Below are 20,091 nucleotides of genomic sequence, written 5' to 3' on the forward strand. Positions count from 1 at the left end.
ATTGAATTTTTGAAACTATTCATGCTAAAAAAAAAATTACTTCAGTTTTCATGACATGTGCTTTGTATTATTAAAATGAAAATGAAAAATATAATTTAAACTGAGAGTGTGCCAAGCATATTTCTGCCAAGACGTTACATGCCCTGGTGTAGGAACTTGATTAAACATTTACCATTATGTATTCAGTAAAATCGCAGACAATAATGACTAAATATATGTATGTAGCATAGAGAAGCTTATGCATAAATAATTAAAGTATCAGTAATGTAGGACTCTATTCTGTTTGAATAATTACACAATATTGTGCATATAATCGTATTATATACAGTTACGCGCTGATTAAAACCGACATCAACTCATACGATACTATTTTCACGATTGTGAATTTATAATGTTCTTTTCTAGCGGGGATAATCTTACAAGTGGATATTTAATTCGGTGCTTGAGTTATTATCCACATACCATAAATTTAAAAAGACAATGCTCTTTTCAGTTTTCATACTTTTTTACATCATATATGATACCCAATTGTCGGATTATCCATTTTGATATTCATTTATATGGAAAATAGCATTGTACTACTCCTCATCTTTCTCATTTTTAATTAGCATTTTATTTAATTACTACCTAAGCTTATTTTTATTTTTTATACCATAAAATATATATTTTCAAAAAAGTAAAATTCATGTCAGAGTACAGTTGATAATTATTAATTACTATCCGTAACAATAAAATATAAATTCATAAAAATAAAAATTTTATTTTCCAGCAGCATTGTTTCACTCTATTGTTTTCCATTTCTATGAGTTTTTATGAAAATATTTTTGTTAGTTTATTTCCATTAATAAATAATTATGTTGATCATTTTTTTTTAATAAAATATTTTTTATAGTGTTTTTTGAAATAAGTATTCATGGCTTAAATTATTAAAACTTTTAAAAATTCACCAAAAGGAGGAACCGAAAAAATGATAATTTTATGAACTTCATCAAATTTTTATGGTTATATATTTTTGCGGGAACGAATAAAAAATTTCCAGTTGGTGCTGTAAGACTGTCTTTAAATTAATTCTTTGTACTCTTATAACAAATTTAGTATAGAAAAATATCAATCATAAGACCTTTAACCTTACAGTATCAGCTCGAAGTTCAAATAGGTTTGTTAAATTTTCATATAATTTATCTCAAGTAAAAATAACTGCTTTTAAACCTTTTTTCTTTAGTAGTTAATTTATAAGTTTAATTTCCGTCAGTTATAATACATATTGATGCTCTAGTATATTTTAAGAGTGTATATTTTAAGAATAAATTTTAATTTTTTCCCCAACTTAAAATCTTATCAGAATAAAGTAATTCCTCAAATGAATTAAAAATACTATTCCTGAATAGTTTGAGGAGAATTGAATTGTGCATTAAAAATAAAAAAATAAAAATTTATGGTAAGCGGCTAAAAATAAACCAAAGTTATAACACTCGGATTCAAAACGACTATAATAAGAAAGCAGCTGTAACGCAGCGGTTTTAAAATCTGTTTTACACAAATTTAAATTCCTCCACTTAAATCTCAGTCTGGCATACAATTTTTCTGTCAATGGAAATATCGTTATACTTTTTACTCCATAATTTTATTCGTGGCAGCCATTTCAACTCAATTCCTTAATAATAAAATCTAAATAAATAGTAATGAAAAATAAATCAGAAAAAAATGACTTCTGAGAAAAGTTTAATCTTAAAAAACATATAACCTCAAAGTAATAAAAAAATTTAGAGGCGGCCGGGTATAAAATTTCAGCAGTAACCACCGAGATTATAAAGTCGATAGTCGTAGGATAGGATAGTGATAAAATGTCCGACAAGATGCAGTAAATCTACACTGTAAAATTAATTAAATTTAACGGATAGTAAGTGAGAGTTGATAACGCGGAGGCATGAGAATGGATTGCACCCGTATCATGTCAATCAGTTTTACTCGTTCTATTCATTCTTTCTCTTTTCAATTCCTCTTCTGTCGCTCTCACTTATATCTTTTATCCATCGCGTACATCTTTAATATAACTATACTTTAAATCCATACATAAATTCTATATAAAACCCTTCAGGTACTCTACACTCGAAAGGTTTTACTTACTCTTCTTCAGAGTATGCGAATAAATAGTCAGAGTTTAGCCAGCGGCGAGCTTGTAGAAATTACGAACCGTTTTCATTTGTTTATTCGTTGAATAATTTCGAATTAAAATGATACAGTGAGAGAAAACGGAAATTATTTCAATTGTGAAGTCTTAAATTGGACTTATGTTAAAATTATTCGTTTTATTTACCTGTCTTATTATTTAAATCCTCAGTGAAAAATTAGCTTATGAATAGAGACGAAGAAGGTCAATTGAGCCAAATTTATTTGTTTATTTTTTATGGATTTAGTAGATCGTAGTAAAATTTAATTTTAATTTTTTCTTATTTCCATCATACTTTTTTGCCTGATTCTATAATCCAGTTCTTTAATGTACTCACTCTCTTGGATTTTTTTTATTGCTTAACATATTTTTCATCGATTTTTGGTGTCAACTATCTCGACATAAAGATTTATAAGTATCCTGAGAGAAAATGGTAGTAAAAAATAACAAAATAAATTGAAATAAAGACGTATAAATTAGAGTGTGTGTATATGAGATTTATTCACCGACTGTGTATGTGACACATTACAGTTTATCTTCCTTTAAAATGATAGAGGAGCGAGCAGTCGATTAGTGGGCTCGATTTTGCGGTTAGGGTGTCGAGGATAAGGCTATACATATATTCAATTTCCGGGTACGCGATCATTTTCTCTCCTCCGATATCGATTGTACGTCGTACGCTAGAAAATATGATAAAGCGGCAACAAAATCGTGACCGCCTCTAGCTCAAATTTTATACTGAATAAATCGACTATGTTTTTTCATTCTTGCTTTTTATTTTCTTTGATATATTTTTTCATCATCTTCGAACATATTATTTTGTTATCCTTATCAGTTATTTTATTAGTTTTTTTTTCACCGCCGCATTATTAAAAAATTTTGTTAGAACGTTATTGATAGTTTGCAAAACATAAATATTCGTAGAGTTATCAGGTGACGAGTTGCTTTGCTGAATAAAAAGTTTTACTATGAGCTGATTGAGTGATTGAAAATAGTGTAATATTCTCGGGGATATCGGATTCGGATTGATCTAAATTTGAATATTACTAGGTAGTAACCGTTAATGAACTTTAGAATTCCGTGCAAGGCTTAACAGATGAGACAGTTGCTCATTGATTCAATTGTTTGTGGAGGTCGTGATCCCAGTGGAACGGGATAATTATTGCCTGTTAGTCTGCTATGTTATCTGCATGTGTAATCAATATCGATAAAGGTCCATACACATTCTAGAGTAAGAGAGAGACCTATCAGCAATAGTGAGTGGAATCAATAGGTTTTGTCGCTGTGTACGTGTGTGGTTAACCGTCTTCTCACAATTAAGTAAATCCTAATTGATGTGTCCATTATAATTGCTAATTGTATATAATAACCCATATTAACAATTTAAAGTATGTTGTAATGACTCATGTGGAGATGAGGTTATTTATGAATCTCTCGGGTCGAAAACTGAAATCGTGGTTGTCTTTTACTTTAGTTTGTGAATGTTTCATATTTTAATATCAAATAGTTTGTATTAAAATAAAATAAAATTTTATGATTGTCATATCTGTTAAGTTTGATATTTTTTAGACGTATCTTTGATAACATTGATAATACAATAACTAGCAACCTTGCAGTCACTATGTGACTGCCGTAACTTGTGAACTACGAATAAATAAAATTTTGCTTTATTAAATAATGACTTTTGTTAAATTGCACTGTAATTTCTTAACTATTGACGTTTTTAAAGATATAAGCTCATCCCGATGTTATACTCATCAATAGCTTTCATTTGAGTACCCACATGCATTTTGATATATTTTTCATATATAATATATATATAAATATATGAAAAATTGATGTGGGTGCTCAAATGAAAGGTCTTGATGAGTGTAACATCGGGATAAGCTTATATCTTTATATTTATCATAATAAATTGATTATCGATGAGAATGACATGAAACCTTGAAAAGGCATAAATTCAAGTCAAGACTTGTGCAATGACACTAAATTTCACTAAAAAAACCGATTTTATCATATGACTATCCTAGACACAAAATTTTTCTTATTCTCTTAATAATATAGATGATGTTTATAAACAGACGTACTTGGTATAAAAATAATGGTAAAAATTATGTAAAAAAAATATGATTTTAAAATTATTGCGATCACGGCAGATGGAGTTTTATATCTGGATATTATAGATGGTAGAGAAATTTTTTTGAAAAAGAAAATGAAGCAGTAGCAGAATAAGAAAAATACGAAGATGAGGGAAGAGGGAATAAGTTTGAGGGACGGCGATGGAATATGACAGGCTAGAGATGCAGTAGGTGGTATGAAAAATGAGTTGGTTGTACGTAAAGCCGAGACCATGTTTCACTTGGCTCGCTTGTAATTTCTCGAAAACTCAAAAGTTTAACGTTAAGTGAAAAGAAAGAGAATATTACTTGGCCCTCAAGAACTTGATGGGGTAAAGAGGAGTGCTTGTAAACTATTTTGCTAACATACATCAAACAGTGCATCGCTTAAAAGCTCTAGAAATTTACATTTATTTATCAATCGATCGTCATTAGATTTTAAAACTTTCATTCACATGTCAAACTAAATAATTAATTACAGTTAGAGTTAACAGAAAATAGCTTTTGTGTTCTAGATCCGAGGTGTTGGTTGAAATGAAAATATAATTTAACATCATTAAAAATGTTTTAACAGGGTTGTTTTTCACAGGATGATAATTATTGACGTAATTATCGAGAAAGCTAATAAAATACATCATTTTTCAATCTTGATGATAAAATATACATTACTAGTACATAGGGCCAGCTGTTAAAAACGATTGGTTTGCATGGTTATAAGCCCCCAAAGTCGGAAGCTCGTTATGTGCAGCACGCAAACACATGACTTGAAATTATCTTCGTAATTAACTGCGCTTCTTAACATAACGCATGCCGTGCCAACTGGTTAGGCATAGTCGATATATATGTATATATACAGATATAAAGGTGTGTATGTGTTTCCAGAGTTAAGCTAAACGTGTGCAGTCATGTGTTCTTATGAGACACAAATGTGTATTAGTGTTCACGTACGTGAGTTGGCAAGAGGAACGATACGTAATATGAAACTGGCACCACCTGCCAACCGTTGGCGGTTTTCAGAAAATATATTTACTCCTTAACTAGCTTCATTTCGATTCTCCTTAAGATTATAATTGTTTTTACGGCTGCTATATACAAATCATAATAATTAAATCACCATTAATTATTATTTTGGGGAAAATTATAGGGCGCGAACAAGGGAAAGGAGAATTGGCCTTTTAAAAATGAATTTTTATCTGTAGGAGAATGAAACAAATGGAACAGATTTTTTTCGTTTGATTTTAAAATAAAATTTTTATATAAAAAATGTCAAATATTTGTCTTTGAAGACTTAAAAAATTAAATAAAAGCTATATTTTAAGATCAATGATTTCATGTCACTGCTAAGAATGAGTGGTTTGACACTTTAATTTACAGATTATAAATTTAATTTAGATTTCTAGAATGACTCTGTGCCGGTACAGCTTCTTATCTAATTAAGTATTACTTCATCCAATTCATAGTATTTAAAAATAGATGTTTATGTAATTTTCTCATTATCTGTCCTAAAAGATTTTGAATAGAGTTCAAGTATAAAAATAACAATGAAGCGGGTTCCATGAAGAATTTCTTGGAAAATTCGCTAAAGACAGGTGGATTTATATTTATGTACAGCGGTGTATATGTATATACTCCCCATGTGATCCGTTTGAATAGTCAGTAGGGTTAATAATTTATCATCGTCGGCCGCCGAGCAGTCTGCCGCCTAGTGCAATCGCTGTTATTGGTGTAGTTTGCTTTCTTGCACAAGCCGCAATTACAATCGTGCTTTGTACATCCCTAACTGAAATGCTGTTTGATAATTATGAGACAGAATCTATTAAATGGTAATAAATTTTATTGTTATTATCATTAAATATTACCATTATTATTATGGTTATTATAATAAATATTTAATCGAGTCTCTGAATTAGTTACTCGGTGGTTATTCCAGTAATTTAATTTTAATATTTCTGTCTACCTCATCAATCAAATCCCTCTGTTCAAATAAATAATACTTTATAAATTTATTATTATAAATAAATAATTCCTTTTCCAGTGTACTGTCGATTAAATAGTACTTAAAAAACAATTTATTAATTCGATGTTTTTTTTATGTTTCAGGTGAGTTTCCTGATTACAGTGAATGGTTCGATGAGTATGCGAGTAAGTTTTGTCTACTATTTTTGTTGCAATTATTTTTTAGATTTAGATTCTATCTTAATTTTAACAAAAAAATAATTAAATTATACGCACAAAGTTGTAATTACTTTTTTTCATTTGATAAATCACTTTTAAATCAGTATGTTTACAAAACTTATTCGTATGAAAATTGTTTTAATACAATAATAATAGCGCTTGTATGTAGAATAGTTGATTGAAATATATTTTTCGTTTATTAATTAAAAAAACAAAAAAAAATGAATAGACGGTAAATTTTTACGTCACTTTAATTGGAAACTGAAAAGAAGTGAAAAATTCATACTATCACACAATAAGATAAATAGCAAAAGTTTTATTTTTTTAACAGTTGAAAACAATTTTAAAAGTATTAATTAAAAATTTAAACGATGTTGCAATATAGTCATAAGCTTTTGGTCCCGCCTTCGGAGCATCCTCCTCGCGATAACCATCTGTTTCATCAATTAAATTTTGCTGTACTGGACCGTTGTTTCCGCGCAACCGTGAAATTCACGAGCTTGGCGAATTTAAATTCTATTTTCCTCGCAACGGAACAGCAAATAAAAAAACATAATACACCCTTTTATTTTATTTTTTTTTTTTAATTTTATTGTTATTATTATTTATAATTTATTTTATTCATATTCTTTTTTTATCTGTGGAAACTCGTTAACACGCTCGTCGAATCCACCGTCACCGTCATCCACGTCTCTGTGGTTTATGGAATTTTAAAGTTCGAGTATCCCTTTTTATCGGAGCTCGATATCTCACCCTTGCTGGGTCTTTAATTTTTTTTTTCCTTTCTTTTCGTTTTTTTATTCCTACCAAGTGAATAAAACCGTGAAGTTGGCAAAGTATAAATGAGGGTGCCTGACAAGAGTTTAAGGCAAAAAAAGTACAAGTAAAAATAAAATAATAGTAAGAAAGAGTTTTGAGATTTCAACACCAACCAATATTCACGATTATATTATTTTATTAATAATTCTTATTCTATTAACATAAATTAATTATTTGTCACTGGGATTTCTTTGATAACTAAAAATAAAGAAAAATAAAGTAACATTTCCGTTGAAAAATTAATTTGTCTACCCAAAATTTATCGCTTATTCACATTCGTGACAATTTTAAAACAAACCAAGTAAATTTTTTATGTATTTAGTTAATCACAAACTCTACATATCATATACATTTTGTCCCTATAAATAAATTATTAGTAATTAATATTTAAATATATTTAACTTTTATAGAAATTGCCACAATTTCTATTTTCAACAAAAATTCATTAATTATTGATGAAGTTTTCATGATATTTAAAATTATCCAATTAAATTTTTGATGAAACAATACTGTCAGAGAAAGAATATGTATGAAGAAAAAAACATTTTTCTTATTTTTCTTGAACACAATAAAATCTCTCTTAGAAATGTCAAATCATTCAAAACCAGACTTGAAACGGTAAAAAAAAAAAGAATTTAATTTTTAAAGTATCCAATTTTTTCGAGACATTTCTACAATGTCTGTTAAATTATACATATATGAATGCCGGAGAACCTTGGGTGACACTCTGGTGTACAAGATCGGGCAAGCGACAGTGATGTTAACTGTGGTACATAGAGATAGCGTCGGCGCGAGTAGTGTGTCTATTCGTGCGGGTAAGTGGCCGAGATAGATGCGGTTGTGTTGCCATAGCCACCCGATCCCGTCTTTTCTCTTCCCATTCGCATTTCCATTCTCTCTTGTTTTCTCTACCTCACCCAAACATTGCTCTCACTTATTCACTAATTAGTGACTCATTTAACCGCACACTCTGCTGTGTACAAAGCATTACCTATACACACTATTTTAACGCGTCTCAAACTAACACCCCTCGACTAAAAGTGCTTTAATAAAACCTCCACTCTAATTTCGTGTTAAACAATTATAATTTAATAGCAATTTATTTTATTTAACTCAAAAATAAAGTTTAATTTTTTATTTTAAACCAGCACCAATTGTTCGTGTCTACTTATCTGCTGAATAAATTTTAATATTACTAACAATCTAAATTACCACTATTTTTTAGCTCTTTTTGTAAAAAGTAGACCCTCGGGTACCGTTTATCTTCCAAGTGGGAAATTTTAGTCAAGTCCGCAGGTTATTACAATTGTATAAAGATGTTTACGATGAAAAATACACCCAATTGAAATGTTTTGTGCCTAGGGTAATATTTAATAAAAAGTTTACGATCTTCATGCAAATATTTTAATAAAAATCACAAATAAAAAAATTTTGCTCGATAAATTTTTTGTTTATGTCTACTTTTTGACTTGGGATTTTTTTAATTCATACGAGTACTTTGCTTTTTCATATTGATCTAATCATTTATTTTTATTTCTCCGTAAGTCTATTCAATATTAGAAATCTTCCTCTTTTTGAAGCATGACGAGATTTATATAAAGTACAAAAATCTTCCGTTGAAAAATGTTGTAAAATAAAAAAGGATTTATTATGTGAGATTTTTTTAACTTCACTAATTCTTACAACTATACAAAATTATTTAAAGTTTAACGATGACAAATTTAATCATACTAAAAATGTGTGTAAAATTTACATTAATACCATGTTGCTGTTAATTTTCACGCTGGGTTAATTAAAAATTTCCGAGTTCATTTGAAGAACTAGTGTCGTTTAATGTAATTCCAAGTTTAACAGTTATATGAAAGAAAAAAGTAAAAGAAAATTAAAATCGTCTTTTGATAAACTAAAGGTTAATTTATTCAATACAGATAAAAACAATTTAGTATCTGGTCCTAAAAAGTCACAAATAACAGCAAATTCGATAGAAAAGTTCCCTGCACAAGAATTTTAGACTCCAGATAACTCAAGGCGGAAACGGTGAAAGAGGATAGCTGGCATTTACGAGATACCCCTGTATTAATTGGTCTCGCAGGAGCTTCAAAGCATGCAGCTATGGAAGCTCCTCTCTTTCAGTCTATATTCTATATGTACGTGGTTAATTCTTGCTTTGCCCGACAACACAAGGATAAAATGAGCGTGTGAGTATTGCTTCACCTCTCCTCATATAAGTATACTCTTTCCGCATTGACCCACCAACACTAAAATCCAGAATCATGTGTGATAGTAGCATTAGTACAAATAGAAGTAAAAGTATAAGTATAAGAAAGAGAATAAGGAAAAGTATAGAAGTAAAAGCGAAGTTAGGGTATAGTAGTGTAGCAGTAGTTATATAAAAGCAGTTGAACTATATATGAATGGGTGTGACGATTGCCGGAGGATAAATGTGTCACGTAGATGGGTGAAGTGCCAGATTGGTCAGCGATTTTTTTTTTGACTCGTATCCACCGGCGATGGACTCACGACTAGACGCTCTTAAACTAAAACCTTTAAGGGATATCTTTGTTGGCCTCTAGTGCACTTTTATTCCTCAAGAGACACTAGTCATTCTCCTTTTCCTTTCACATTCTTCTGAGTGTACATTTATCTGGATTGTTACACCACTACTAATGTGTATTATAGCGTTATATGTTATATATTATGACTATCAGGCAGACGAGACTTCAAGAAGCTAAATAATTATAGTTAAATTCGGTTACTGTTCTTTGTTTATTTATCGTGTCAGAATATATAACTAATCTAGCTGTTATGTTGGGAAAAAGTCTAGAGCTTTATAATCATTATTATTAAAGGTATTAATTTGGATTATTCTCAACAAATCTCTGTTTAATCTTTCTTGGAGTTGGACAAGCTCATTTAACTTAATTTGGATTATTATGATTTTATGAATTATAATGGTTAGTTTATCATTTAAATTTTTAAACAAATTAATAATCAAATTTATTTAGTTCTCAAAATATATTTACTTTTGAAATAAATTAAATTTCTGGATTGTTAATATAAGTAATTAATTTAAAATATAACTGTACAGTATGTTGTACGACTTTGAAATAATATTAAATTTGAAAGTTATACAATTAAAATAATTACCAAAATTATGATCGAACTTTTATTTTATGTCAATTTATTTTTTAATAGTGTTTAAAATTAATAATATAACTTTAACAAAATTTTAACAATAAATATTTCTGAAATTAAAACTAGTTATTGCATAATTTAATTGAAAGTTTAAGTGTATTAATTGAACCCATTAATATCACTTTTTTGCTAGTTACTATTTTTAAAATATTTAGATTTTTATGTCTAGTCGACTTCAATTCACATCACCGCCTATTTGAAATTCCCCATATTAAATATTAACACAATGTCTGATTTATCTGAGCAGCACTAATCTTTTATTTGAAATAGATCTCTAATTTTTTTCGATTTTTATAAAACTAGAATTTAATATGCGCGCGCAAGCATGAGAATTTAATATGCACCTGAATGTAGAGTTTGCATATATTTTCATGCTTATGATATATTCGACCAATCACATCACGAATAAATTAATGCCACATACATTTCATCTCAATTTTATTTTAGGTTAGTATTCTATTTATAAGATCAATTAATCAATTCAAAACCAATTTTTCTAAATTTTAAGTTCAAATTTTATTAAATATTGACAACAAACAACAATTCAAAACGCCAAAAACTGAAAAAATTAATAAATGTTGAAAATTATATCTAATCCGTTAGTTATAACATGAAACAGGAGCTAATGAGGAGAATTAGAATTGAGGCTTGTTATGTTCTCTGTTAAAATCAGTTCAGCGGTGGTCTTCTACGAGTAAATCCCTCGAATGGGAAAATTGATGAAGGGGCTATGTTAAAGTTAAATAGGCGCATAACGAGAAGGTTAGCATTATGTAAATAAGTTGCTCGGATCCCAGCCCCAAATCCGGACTTTGTTTCTTATCATACCGCCCGTTTCTCGGGTTATTCATTACCATTACTTTTTTTATTATTTTATTTTACTTATTTTCCTCGCCCAGTTTTATTATTTTCGTTCCCACTAGAAATCACACCCTAGGGACTTTTTTACACCCCTAATATCGGGCATATTTTTCTATTGAAAAACATCCGTAATAGATGCTTATCAAATGTTACACCGCTGAAAATATTTTAATATACTCGTGTGCTCGATGGGTTAAATTTATTCTCTTGGTTTTTACGCTTTTATTTTTGGAGATAGTTTTCTTGGATCAGATGAATATTTTAGCCCGTTTGTGTTACTTCAAATTGTAAAGGAAATTTATTGCATTGATTGTACTTTCAAAAGGGAATTAGCAAAATTTGTTCATTAATTTTAATACCCATCTAATGAGATGTTTATCAATAAAACAATTCATTTTTTTTTCTATAGACTCAGAGTTTTAGTGCTCGTTATTTTTTAATTATGAAAAAGTTTTAAGCAATGAATAGCATATACTTAAAACATTATTTTCAGTGAAATGAATATCTCTGAATTATTTTACGTTTTTATTTTTTAATTAAAATATTAATAGTTTTTTTCTGGAAAAAATAAATTCTATATTTTTCATTTGTATAATTTGTCTTTATGAAAACTAATTTTCAACTAGAAATCTTACATAAGAAATTTCTCCTTGTTGACTTGTCAACAAAATTAAGTATAATCGGATAATCCCTTAAATACGCTTCAGTAATGTTTTCACAGCTTTCGCTCATAATAATTTATTACATAACTACATTATTTTCTTGGTAAAAAAAGACAAGCTGTACGTTTAAAAAATCATTGATTTATTTGTAATCTTATCGGACATACCGAGAATTATTTCGAAGTCAATGTGTATATTTATCGTAAACCTACATGAAAAAACTAATAAAAACCTTTGACGTGCGTTCTTATTTGTGTCTATAAAAAATGATTACAAAGCAGCTAGAAATTTTCAAACAATAAAAAATGTTTTCTGTGAAAAAAACACCCGCAGCATATTTACTGAGCAATTGCGAACCGCATTAGATTGTGCACAAAATATCCCAGCATAACAATAATATATACAAACGAACAAACCTCACTGTTTGTGTAATAAATGCCTAGTATAGTTTCCACAATTGGTAACTAAATAAAAAAAGCAAACGACTGCCGACGGCCAGCGTAATTCATACGACAAACACAGCGTAGGTATTTCGAATTCACGCGGTTTTTATCACCAACGAGATCTTATTTTTTTTTCTTTGCAATATACCCGTGGCATGTCAGATATCCATCAGCACCCCTCTTATCGTCGGTGAATTTCTCGACATCCACAAAATTATCCTTTCTCAAATACCAACATCAGCTTGACTCTCATAAAACCTCTCATAATAATTTTACACATATTCATATTTAATAGTCTCTGCTGTACAAAACCAGCTATTTTATTTCTTAGTGGGTGAGTAAGCGTACCCATGGCTACTTACACTCGCTGATACTATTATTTTCTCTTTGTCCCTTTTCCGAGCCGTTCCTGTTACGTCCTCTTGTTTATTTTCGTCCTTTACTTTATTTCATATCACTGTTGGTGCGCACGAACAGTGCAGCTATTTTTATTTTTTCTTTTTACGTGAGCTTGACGGTCCCAGTGAGATCTCGTAAACAACGTGCCCTACGAAGGCTTTGTCAGTAAATTTTTCCACGAAATGTAATTTCTCCACGTTCACGTTACCGTTCATAAAACATTGGTCGAGTCTCAGGCGGACCTGGAAATACTTCGCGTCAGGATCATGTGTATACAACCACTCTAATATTTTAATCTATACACATCTATTGTGTAAAAAAGTTTGTGTGAGTCAATGCGTTAAATTCAAAATGTAATAACCTCTTCGATATCTTGATTTGACATTTAGGAATGTTCTTTTGGTTATATTCATTTTTACAACACTGCAAATAAAAAAAAATTCAACCAGAGTGAAAATAATGAACTTACATCAAACTTATGCTTAATAAAAGTTTGTAAATCCGTAGCACTTGAATTTTAGGTCAAATAGTTCGTATAAATTCAGTGTAAATTCAAATTTTTGACTTGAGCAGATCATTATATTATACAGTTCAATAATTTTTCAAGGATATAAAGCTTAGGTGGTGTTTTAGTTGACTGATTTTTTTTTTTATTTAAGTATTCTTCAACAATATTATTACTTCATAGTTTAATATGTCTTTAATACACACAAGTACATTGATTTTGATTATTATTTTCCTTATATCAATCAATACTAATTAATTTGTCTCCGTATTACCGAAATTTGATTTCCGATTTCATAGTTTGAAAATTATTTAATAGTATTAACAACAGCTAGTAAATTTTTCAACGATAACCCAGTTTATATATCTGTAAAAGAATTTTCGTAATACTAACAATTGAGGACATTCGAACATTTTTTATGCGCTTAATCAAATAATTGATTAATCACATTTCAAAGTCATTAGAGTAAAGATTTTCACTCAAACCAACTTCTGATCACAAAAAACTAATAGTAATCATTAAATTAAGATATATATAAGAATTGAAATCCCCGGGCACCGTGACTGAGATGTTTAATCACAAATTCATAATTACGCGGTCGATTCGACGTAATATTACGTTAGCTGCAATATGGAAATGTTGTTAGACTGCGTGGGGATAATACCCTGTCATAGTACTACGAGTGGTGCATAATATCATATTGCAATACATCGAGATCATAAAGGTGCTACCGTCGTGTGTCAGGCCATTCAACCTAAGCTGAATATTACTCTAGCTGTATTTTTTTTTTAAATTTGTTTTCATTTAGATTTACATTTATATCTTAGTTGTATATTTTTTTTCAGCAACAATAATTTTTTTCTGTAACGGAACTTTATAATTGTTATTTTTCGATGGTTATCTTTTTAGTTAAATTACGGTATTAAAAGAACAGAGCGAAAAAGACTGAGGAGAAAGAACAAAATTGTATCGAGTTAATGTGGAAAAGATAAAAAGATCAGTACACAGAAATAAAACAGTGTTGAGAGAGCTTCAATGTTAACAATATCACGTTTTACATGAATACTCTACACGCGAAATAATACTACAGCAATAATAATTATAATACAAATACACAAGGCATCAGTGGAGCTTTTAATTTCCGCGAATTCATTCAGAAATTCGTTTTATCATGTCATTTGTATCCAGGTATTCATTTATTTATTATTCTGTACTTTTGTTCATTAAACGCCCAAATTTATCTAGTCGATTAATCGACATTGTAATTTTAATTACAATATATTTCTCTCAATTATTCTGCATCTATTTTCACGTTAACGATCGACAGAATTTCTTTATTTTCACACAAATTGTATTAAATATAATTTTTTATTATATTTTTATTTTTTTAAATAACTCTTAAAATATAAAATTTATGCTGATAAATTTTTCCGAAGTTGAGATAAAATTCACAAAGGAATAAATAATATTTTTATGATACAACTCAACCAATCTTCTTTTACTTAACTCGCACAATTTATAAGATACTTATTTCAAACTTCAATCTTATATAAAGTTTGTGAATTTATAAAGATTGTGAATTTAGAAAGATTCAAGATATTATACGCTTTTAACAATTTTTTTTAACTATCAATAAAAAGTATTGCGATAGTTGAAGGGAAATTAAAAATAAGAGTTTCAATTAAAAAAATTTAAGTATTTTCGAATAATATATCATTGTTTGAATCACGACGAATAAGTCTTAAAAATTTACTATAAAATATGGATCTCAATAATAAAAAAATTAGAAAAACGGTTCACCCTAAAGGCCATCCCTGCAACTTCCCGCTAATTTCATACCTGGGCGCTTAAAATTGTACTTATGACATTTTTGAGATTTTCTAGCTCAAAATATAATTTATGTGATAATTTGAGCTCACTGAGTTCAAAGAGATAATATTTCTATGCATTTGAGCTCTCCCAGCTCAAAAGTCTGATAGAAGTTTCATCGAACACTATATTTGGAATTTTGAAACCGCAATAACTTTTGAATGGATCAACCGATTTTCACGCGGTTGGCGGCATTCGACGCAGTTTTATCATTCCCATAAGTTATTTTCAGGTTTTGATCGAATCAAAAATTTCGGAGTAATTCCGAAAAAACACTTTTTTCGGTTTTCTTTCGTTCACGATATCTCTCGAACAAATCAACCGATTTCGACCAGCTTGGTGGCGATCGACGTGGTCTTTTATTGTCTAGAGCTGATTAGTTTTTGGGATTGATTGGTGGAGCCGTTTAAAAGTAATAAAAAAAAAAACCACATTAAAAAAAATTTTTTTTCTTAGTTTTTTTAAGATTTCTCAAAATCTACTGATCCGAATCGATCCAAATTATACTCAAAATCTAAGTTTGGTCAAGCCTTTTCAAATGGCACCAACCGCGATAAAATCGGATGAGCCGTTCAAAAGTTATAAGCGGTTCACATACTTTCACACACACACACACACACACACACACACACACACACACACACACACACACACACACACACACACACACACACACACATAGTGACAACCTCGCGGGAGTAGTCAGGGAAGCTTCCTAGGACCTCAAAACGTCGAGATCTGATGAAAACTCGATTTTCGAAAAACGGGGTAAAACCAATAACTTCCCGATTTTCTTAGCGGGAAGTTAAAAATCCCGAGAGTTTGTTAAAAGATTCATATGTTAAAGTTTAATTTTTTTTGCACGCCTCATAGCGCGAAGCGCGTGAGGTTGTGCTTTATACTTTACTCGTCAAGATCAAGCAATTTTGTGATCTTTAAATGCCTCTATCACAACCATATTACACTTATTCAATAATATAAGTAGATGTACACCGAAAAACACTTAAATTAAACCATCTTTTACTTTCTAAAATCATTTCATGTTGCTATTTTGAAAAAAAAAAAAACGTTTTGAAAAAAATTTTACGTGGACGTCCGGATGTCACCCCATTTTGGATGTACCAACGATTACTCCCGAACAAATTGATATTTCAAGACCGGACCTTTTTTATTAGTTTAAGAATTCGATGAACTGGGTCCGTATTTCATATCAGTGGCCTAGCTTATGTATTTTTTTTTTAAATTGAATTTTTATTAAAATTCACGGATACAACCGTACAAAGCCAAACGAATTTTTCTTATTTGTCACGTGAAAACTTTGGCACCACTTGATCAAGCTAGATTTTTTTAGACTGCGTGCGCATATGACAAGAAAAAAGGGCGCCGATATTTAAAAAAAAAATAAAAATACTCTGTAAGAAATTCCTGAATTATAATTTTTTTTAATTAATTATACAATTAATTTTTTTCTTAAAAAATGATTGAGCGTTATGAGGCGTGCACTTTTGGATTTTCCAAACTTTTTATAATTACGGGGCAAGTTTAGGATGAAAAATATAAAAAAATTTATTCTATAAAACCCGGTAGTAATCTATATTAATATTATTATTCATAAATAAATAAATAAAAACAAGTAAAAAAAAAACTGACATTTATTTTTTATAATAAACGAAAAATAAAATTCAATATTGATTCGAATTTCAAACCATAAATCAATTTTAACAGAATTATTTAACGTCAAAATAGGTAAGTTTAAAAATTGATGAGAATTAATAAATTGTTAAAAGTGACAGTTAAAAAATATTTTCCGTATTCGGTCATAAAATAAATAAAATGACCTGAATATAAATTGAACCACTCGATTAATTAAAATTGTTTTCAGTTATTCATCCCTTCACACACGGAAAAAAATAATCGGTAGAGGCTGCCGATTGGCGATCGGTAGCAGCTACCGATTTTTTTCGGTAAAGGCTACCGATTTTTTCGGTAGAGGCTCCCGAAAAAATCAGCAGCTGCTACCAAAAAAAAATCGGTAGTTGCTACCGAAAAAAATCGGCAGCTGCTACCTAAAAATTCGGCAGCTGCTACCGAAAAAAAATCGGTAGCAGATACCGATTATTTTCGGTAGAGTCTACCGATTTTTTCAGTACAGACTACCGATTATCACACGGAGAGAATTTTATATTAACGGTAACCATCCTTATTTTGTAGCTTCTACTATCCGGGATGGTTATTAACTTTTGCAAAGTTAAGATGATAAATGTAACTATCCGGCGATAGTAATTAGTACAATCAGTATATATCAATTCCCACAATTATGATGATACGGTTTATTATTTAGATGGTAACTTTTACCATCGGAGATAGTTAAAATCATCATGATTGCAATCATATAAAAACTACACAGGAAGTATAAAAAACTAAACTTTTTCGATTTTAGAGTCAGAATATAATAACATTCTAATGTTTGACATAAGAGTGAGTATTGAAAAAAGTATATTTATATCTTATATCCACAGATTCGGTAGAATCTGGCGCCAAGTACCGTTCAAATCTGCTGTAAACGGAGCGCCAGACTACCGACTGTGTTTACTGTAAGCAGAACGGTATTTTGAGGTTGCAAAATTTTTATTTAATTCTACGGTACTTTTTATTCCTAAATTGTATATTATAACAGTAATTAATACTTTTATTTGACTGTTATTAATTAATTATATTCACTTATAACAATTAATCTACTTGAAATTATTAAATTTAATCCGCACAAACTATAGCAACGCAAAAATTTCGATCCTGACTTTTTTTCGATGAGCAAAGTGATCTGCCACAGACTAAATAATTCGAGAATGCATAGTAATCCTTCATTAGATGGGAAACTACAGTTAAAAAAGATATTTCACAGCTTGCATCTACACCCGCCAGGGTGCGCTGGAATTATTTTTTACATAAACTGTAGTTTCAAGGGATAGTTTGCTTATAAAAAATGCAGCCAACGCGAGATTTAAGTTGGTAACAATTGTAAATTTTATTATAATTACAAAAATACTAAAATCCGAACAAAACAGTTTCACTGTAAAAAATCGCGCCAAGTCCACGTTCATAAGACTATTAAGAAAAAAAAAATTTGTTTTTTCTTTACAAAAATATATAAAATAAAAATTAAAAATCCAAGTAACCGATATGTTTTTTTATGATTTTCAAGGAAATTAAAAAATTGTGTTATAAATTTAAAATTAAGAAAATTTTGGAACGTACTTGGTGTGCGTCATTGTGTATTTCAATTTTTTAAAGTCCTAGTAAATAGATTTTACGAATTTTATTAAAAGTAAAATATTTTGCAACCGCGCACACTAAATACGTTCCAAATTTTTTTTTTAATTTTTAAATTTATAACACAATTTTTTTTTTAATTTCCGAAAATCATAAACAATCATATCGGTTACTTGGATTTTTTTATTTTTTTATTTTATATATTTTTGTAAAGAAAAAAACAAATTTTTTTTCTTAATAGTCTTATGAACGTGGACTTGGCGCGATTTTTTACAGTGAAACTGTTTTTGTTCGGATTTTGTATAGAAGGCTCTTATATTGATAAGAGAATATCAAAAATTTTGTTTCCAGGATAGTCATATGATAAAGTCGAGGTTTTTAGTGAAATTTAGTGTCATTGCAAAGGTCTTGACTTGAATTTGTGCTTTTTCAAGGTTTGATATCATTCTCATCGATAGTCAATTTATCATGATAAGTATTTAGGCTGCATTCGAAAATACTCCATTTCTAAATACATAATTAAGAAATGACCTTTTATCTTGTTAACTATTGACATTTTTAAAGATATAGGCTCATCTCGACATTACACTCATCGAGACCTTTCATTTGAGTACCCACATCAATTTTTCATATATATATATATATATATATATATATATACATGTGGATACTCAAATTAAAGCTCTTGGTGATTGTGACATCAGGATGAGCTTATATATTAAAAAATGTCAATAATTAAGAACTGACATTGCTATCTTGTAAACTATTGACATTTTTAAAGATATAAATTCACCCAGATACTACACTCATCGATACCTTTCATTTGAGTACCCGCATCAACTTTTCATATATATATATATATACAAAATAATTTTTTAGGACTTGGATGATATTTCTCAGTTAGTTTCTAAACAGAATCTATACCAATTTTTTCGTTTGCGGCTACTGACAGGTATTTAATATAATAAAAATTTATAATCAAAAAATGCCTAATAAATAATCCTCATTCTTAATATTTTGTATTTAAGTAAGTGTTATTTGTATCTTAAATGAAGTTCCTTTTTTTTATTCATTCAGAAGTGAGAATTTAACTTCTCGTTAAGAAGATAAGAAATTTTCAAAAATTGGTAATCGGTAGCCTGGACCGAAAAAATCGGTAGACTCTACCGTAAATAATCGGTAGACTCTACCGTAAATAATCGGTATCTTCTACCGATTTTTTTCGGTAGAGGCTCCCGAAAAAATCGGTAGCATATACCGATTATTTTTCGGTAGCAGCTACTGATTATTTTTTTCCGAGCAGATTTTGAGAGTTGGAAAAATGATGAGTTCTAAAAAAAAAAAAAATATCATAAAAACACTAATTACATTTTCGCCGTGGCTTCTCTGATGAATTACAACCTTTGTTAATTAGAATACGACATTATTTCGTTGTTATACTTAACAACGTTATAAAATAAATGAAAAAGTATATAGAGTCGAAAGAGGAGACATCATGTGTATACATTCGTAATGTATATGACAAGAGACATGAGGGAACATTTTGTATACGTATTCCCTGACGTTCATATTCATATTCCAGTACAGGCTACTTTCGAAAATATGC

The 20,091-nt window shown here is 29.5% G+C and overlaps 1 protein-coding gene across 3 annotated transcripts in view; it reads left to right on the plus strand.

Moving 5' to 3' along the window:
* The window catches only part of LOC123275413 (neurotrimin-like), a 129,662-nt gene that overhangs the window by 46,388 nt on the left and 63,183 nt on the right, over nt 1–20,091 (plus strand). For 2 of the 3 annotated variants that reach the window (XM_044743518.1, XM_044743516.1), the window contains exon 2: nt 6,388–6,429. The exons of the other annotated variant lie outside the window; for it this stretch is intronic. Coding sequence is in view for 1 of the 2 variants with exons in the window: in XM_044743516.1 (XP_044599451.1) it covers nt 6,388–6,429 (42 nt within the window). In the remaining variant the exon portion in view is untranslated. The remainder of the gene's footprint in view (nt 1–6,387; nt 6,430–20,091) is intronic. 3 annotated transcript variants of the gene reach the window in all.

This window comes from Cotesia glomerata, linkage group LG1 (genome assembly GCF_020080835.1).
Source record: "Cotesia glomerata isolate CgM1 linkage group LG1, MPM_Cglom_v2.3, whole genome shotgun sequence".
Classification (NCBI taxonomy): Eukaryota; Metazoa; Arthropoda; class Insecta; order Hymenoptera; family Braconidae; genus Cotesia; species Cotesia glomerata.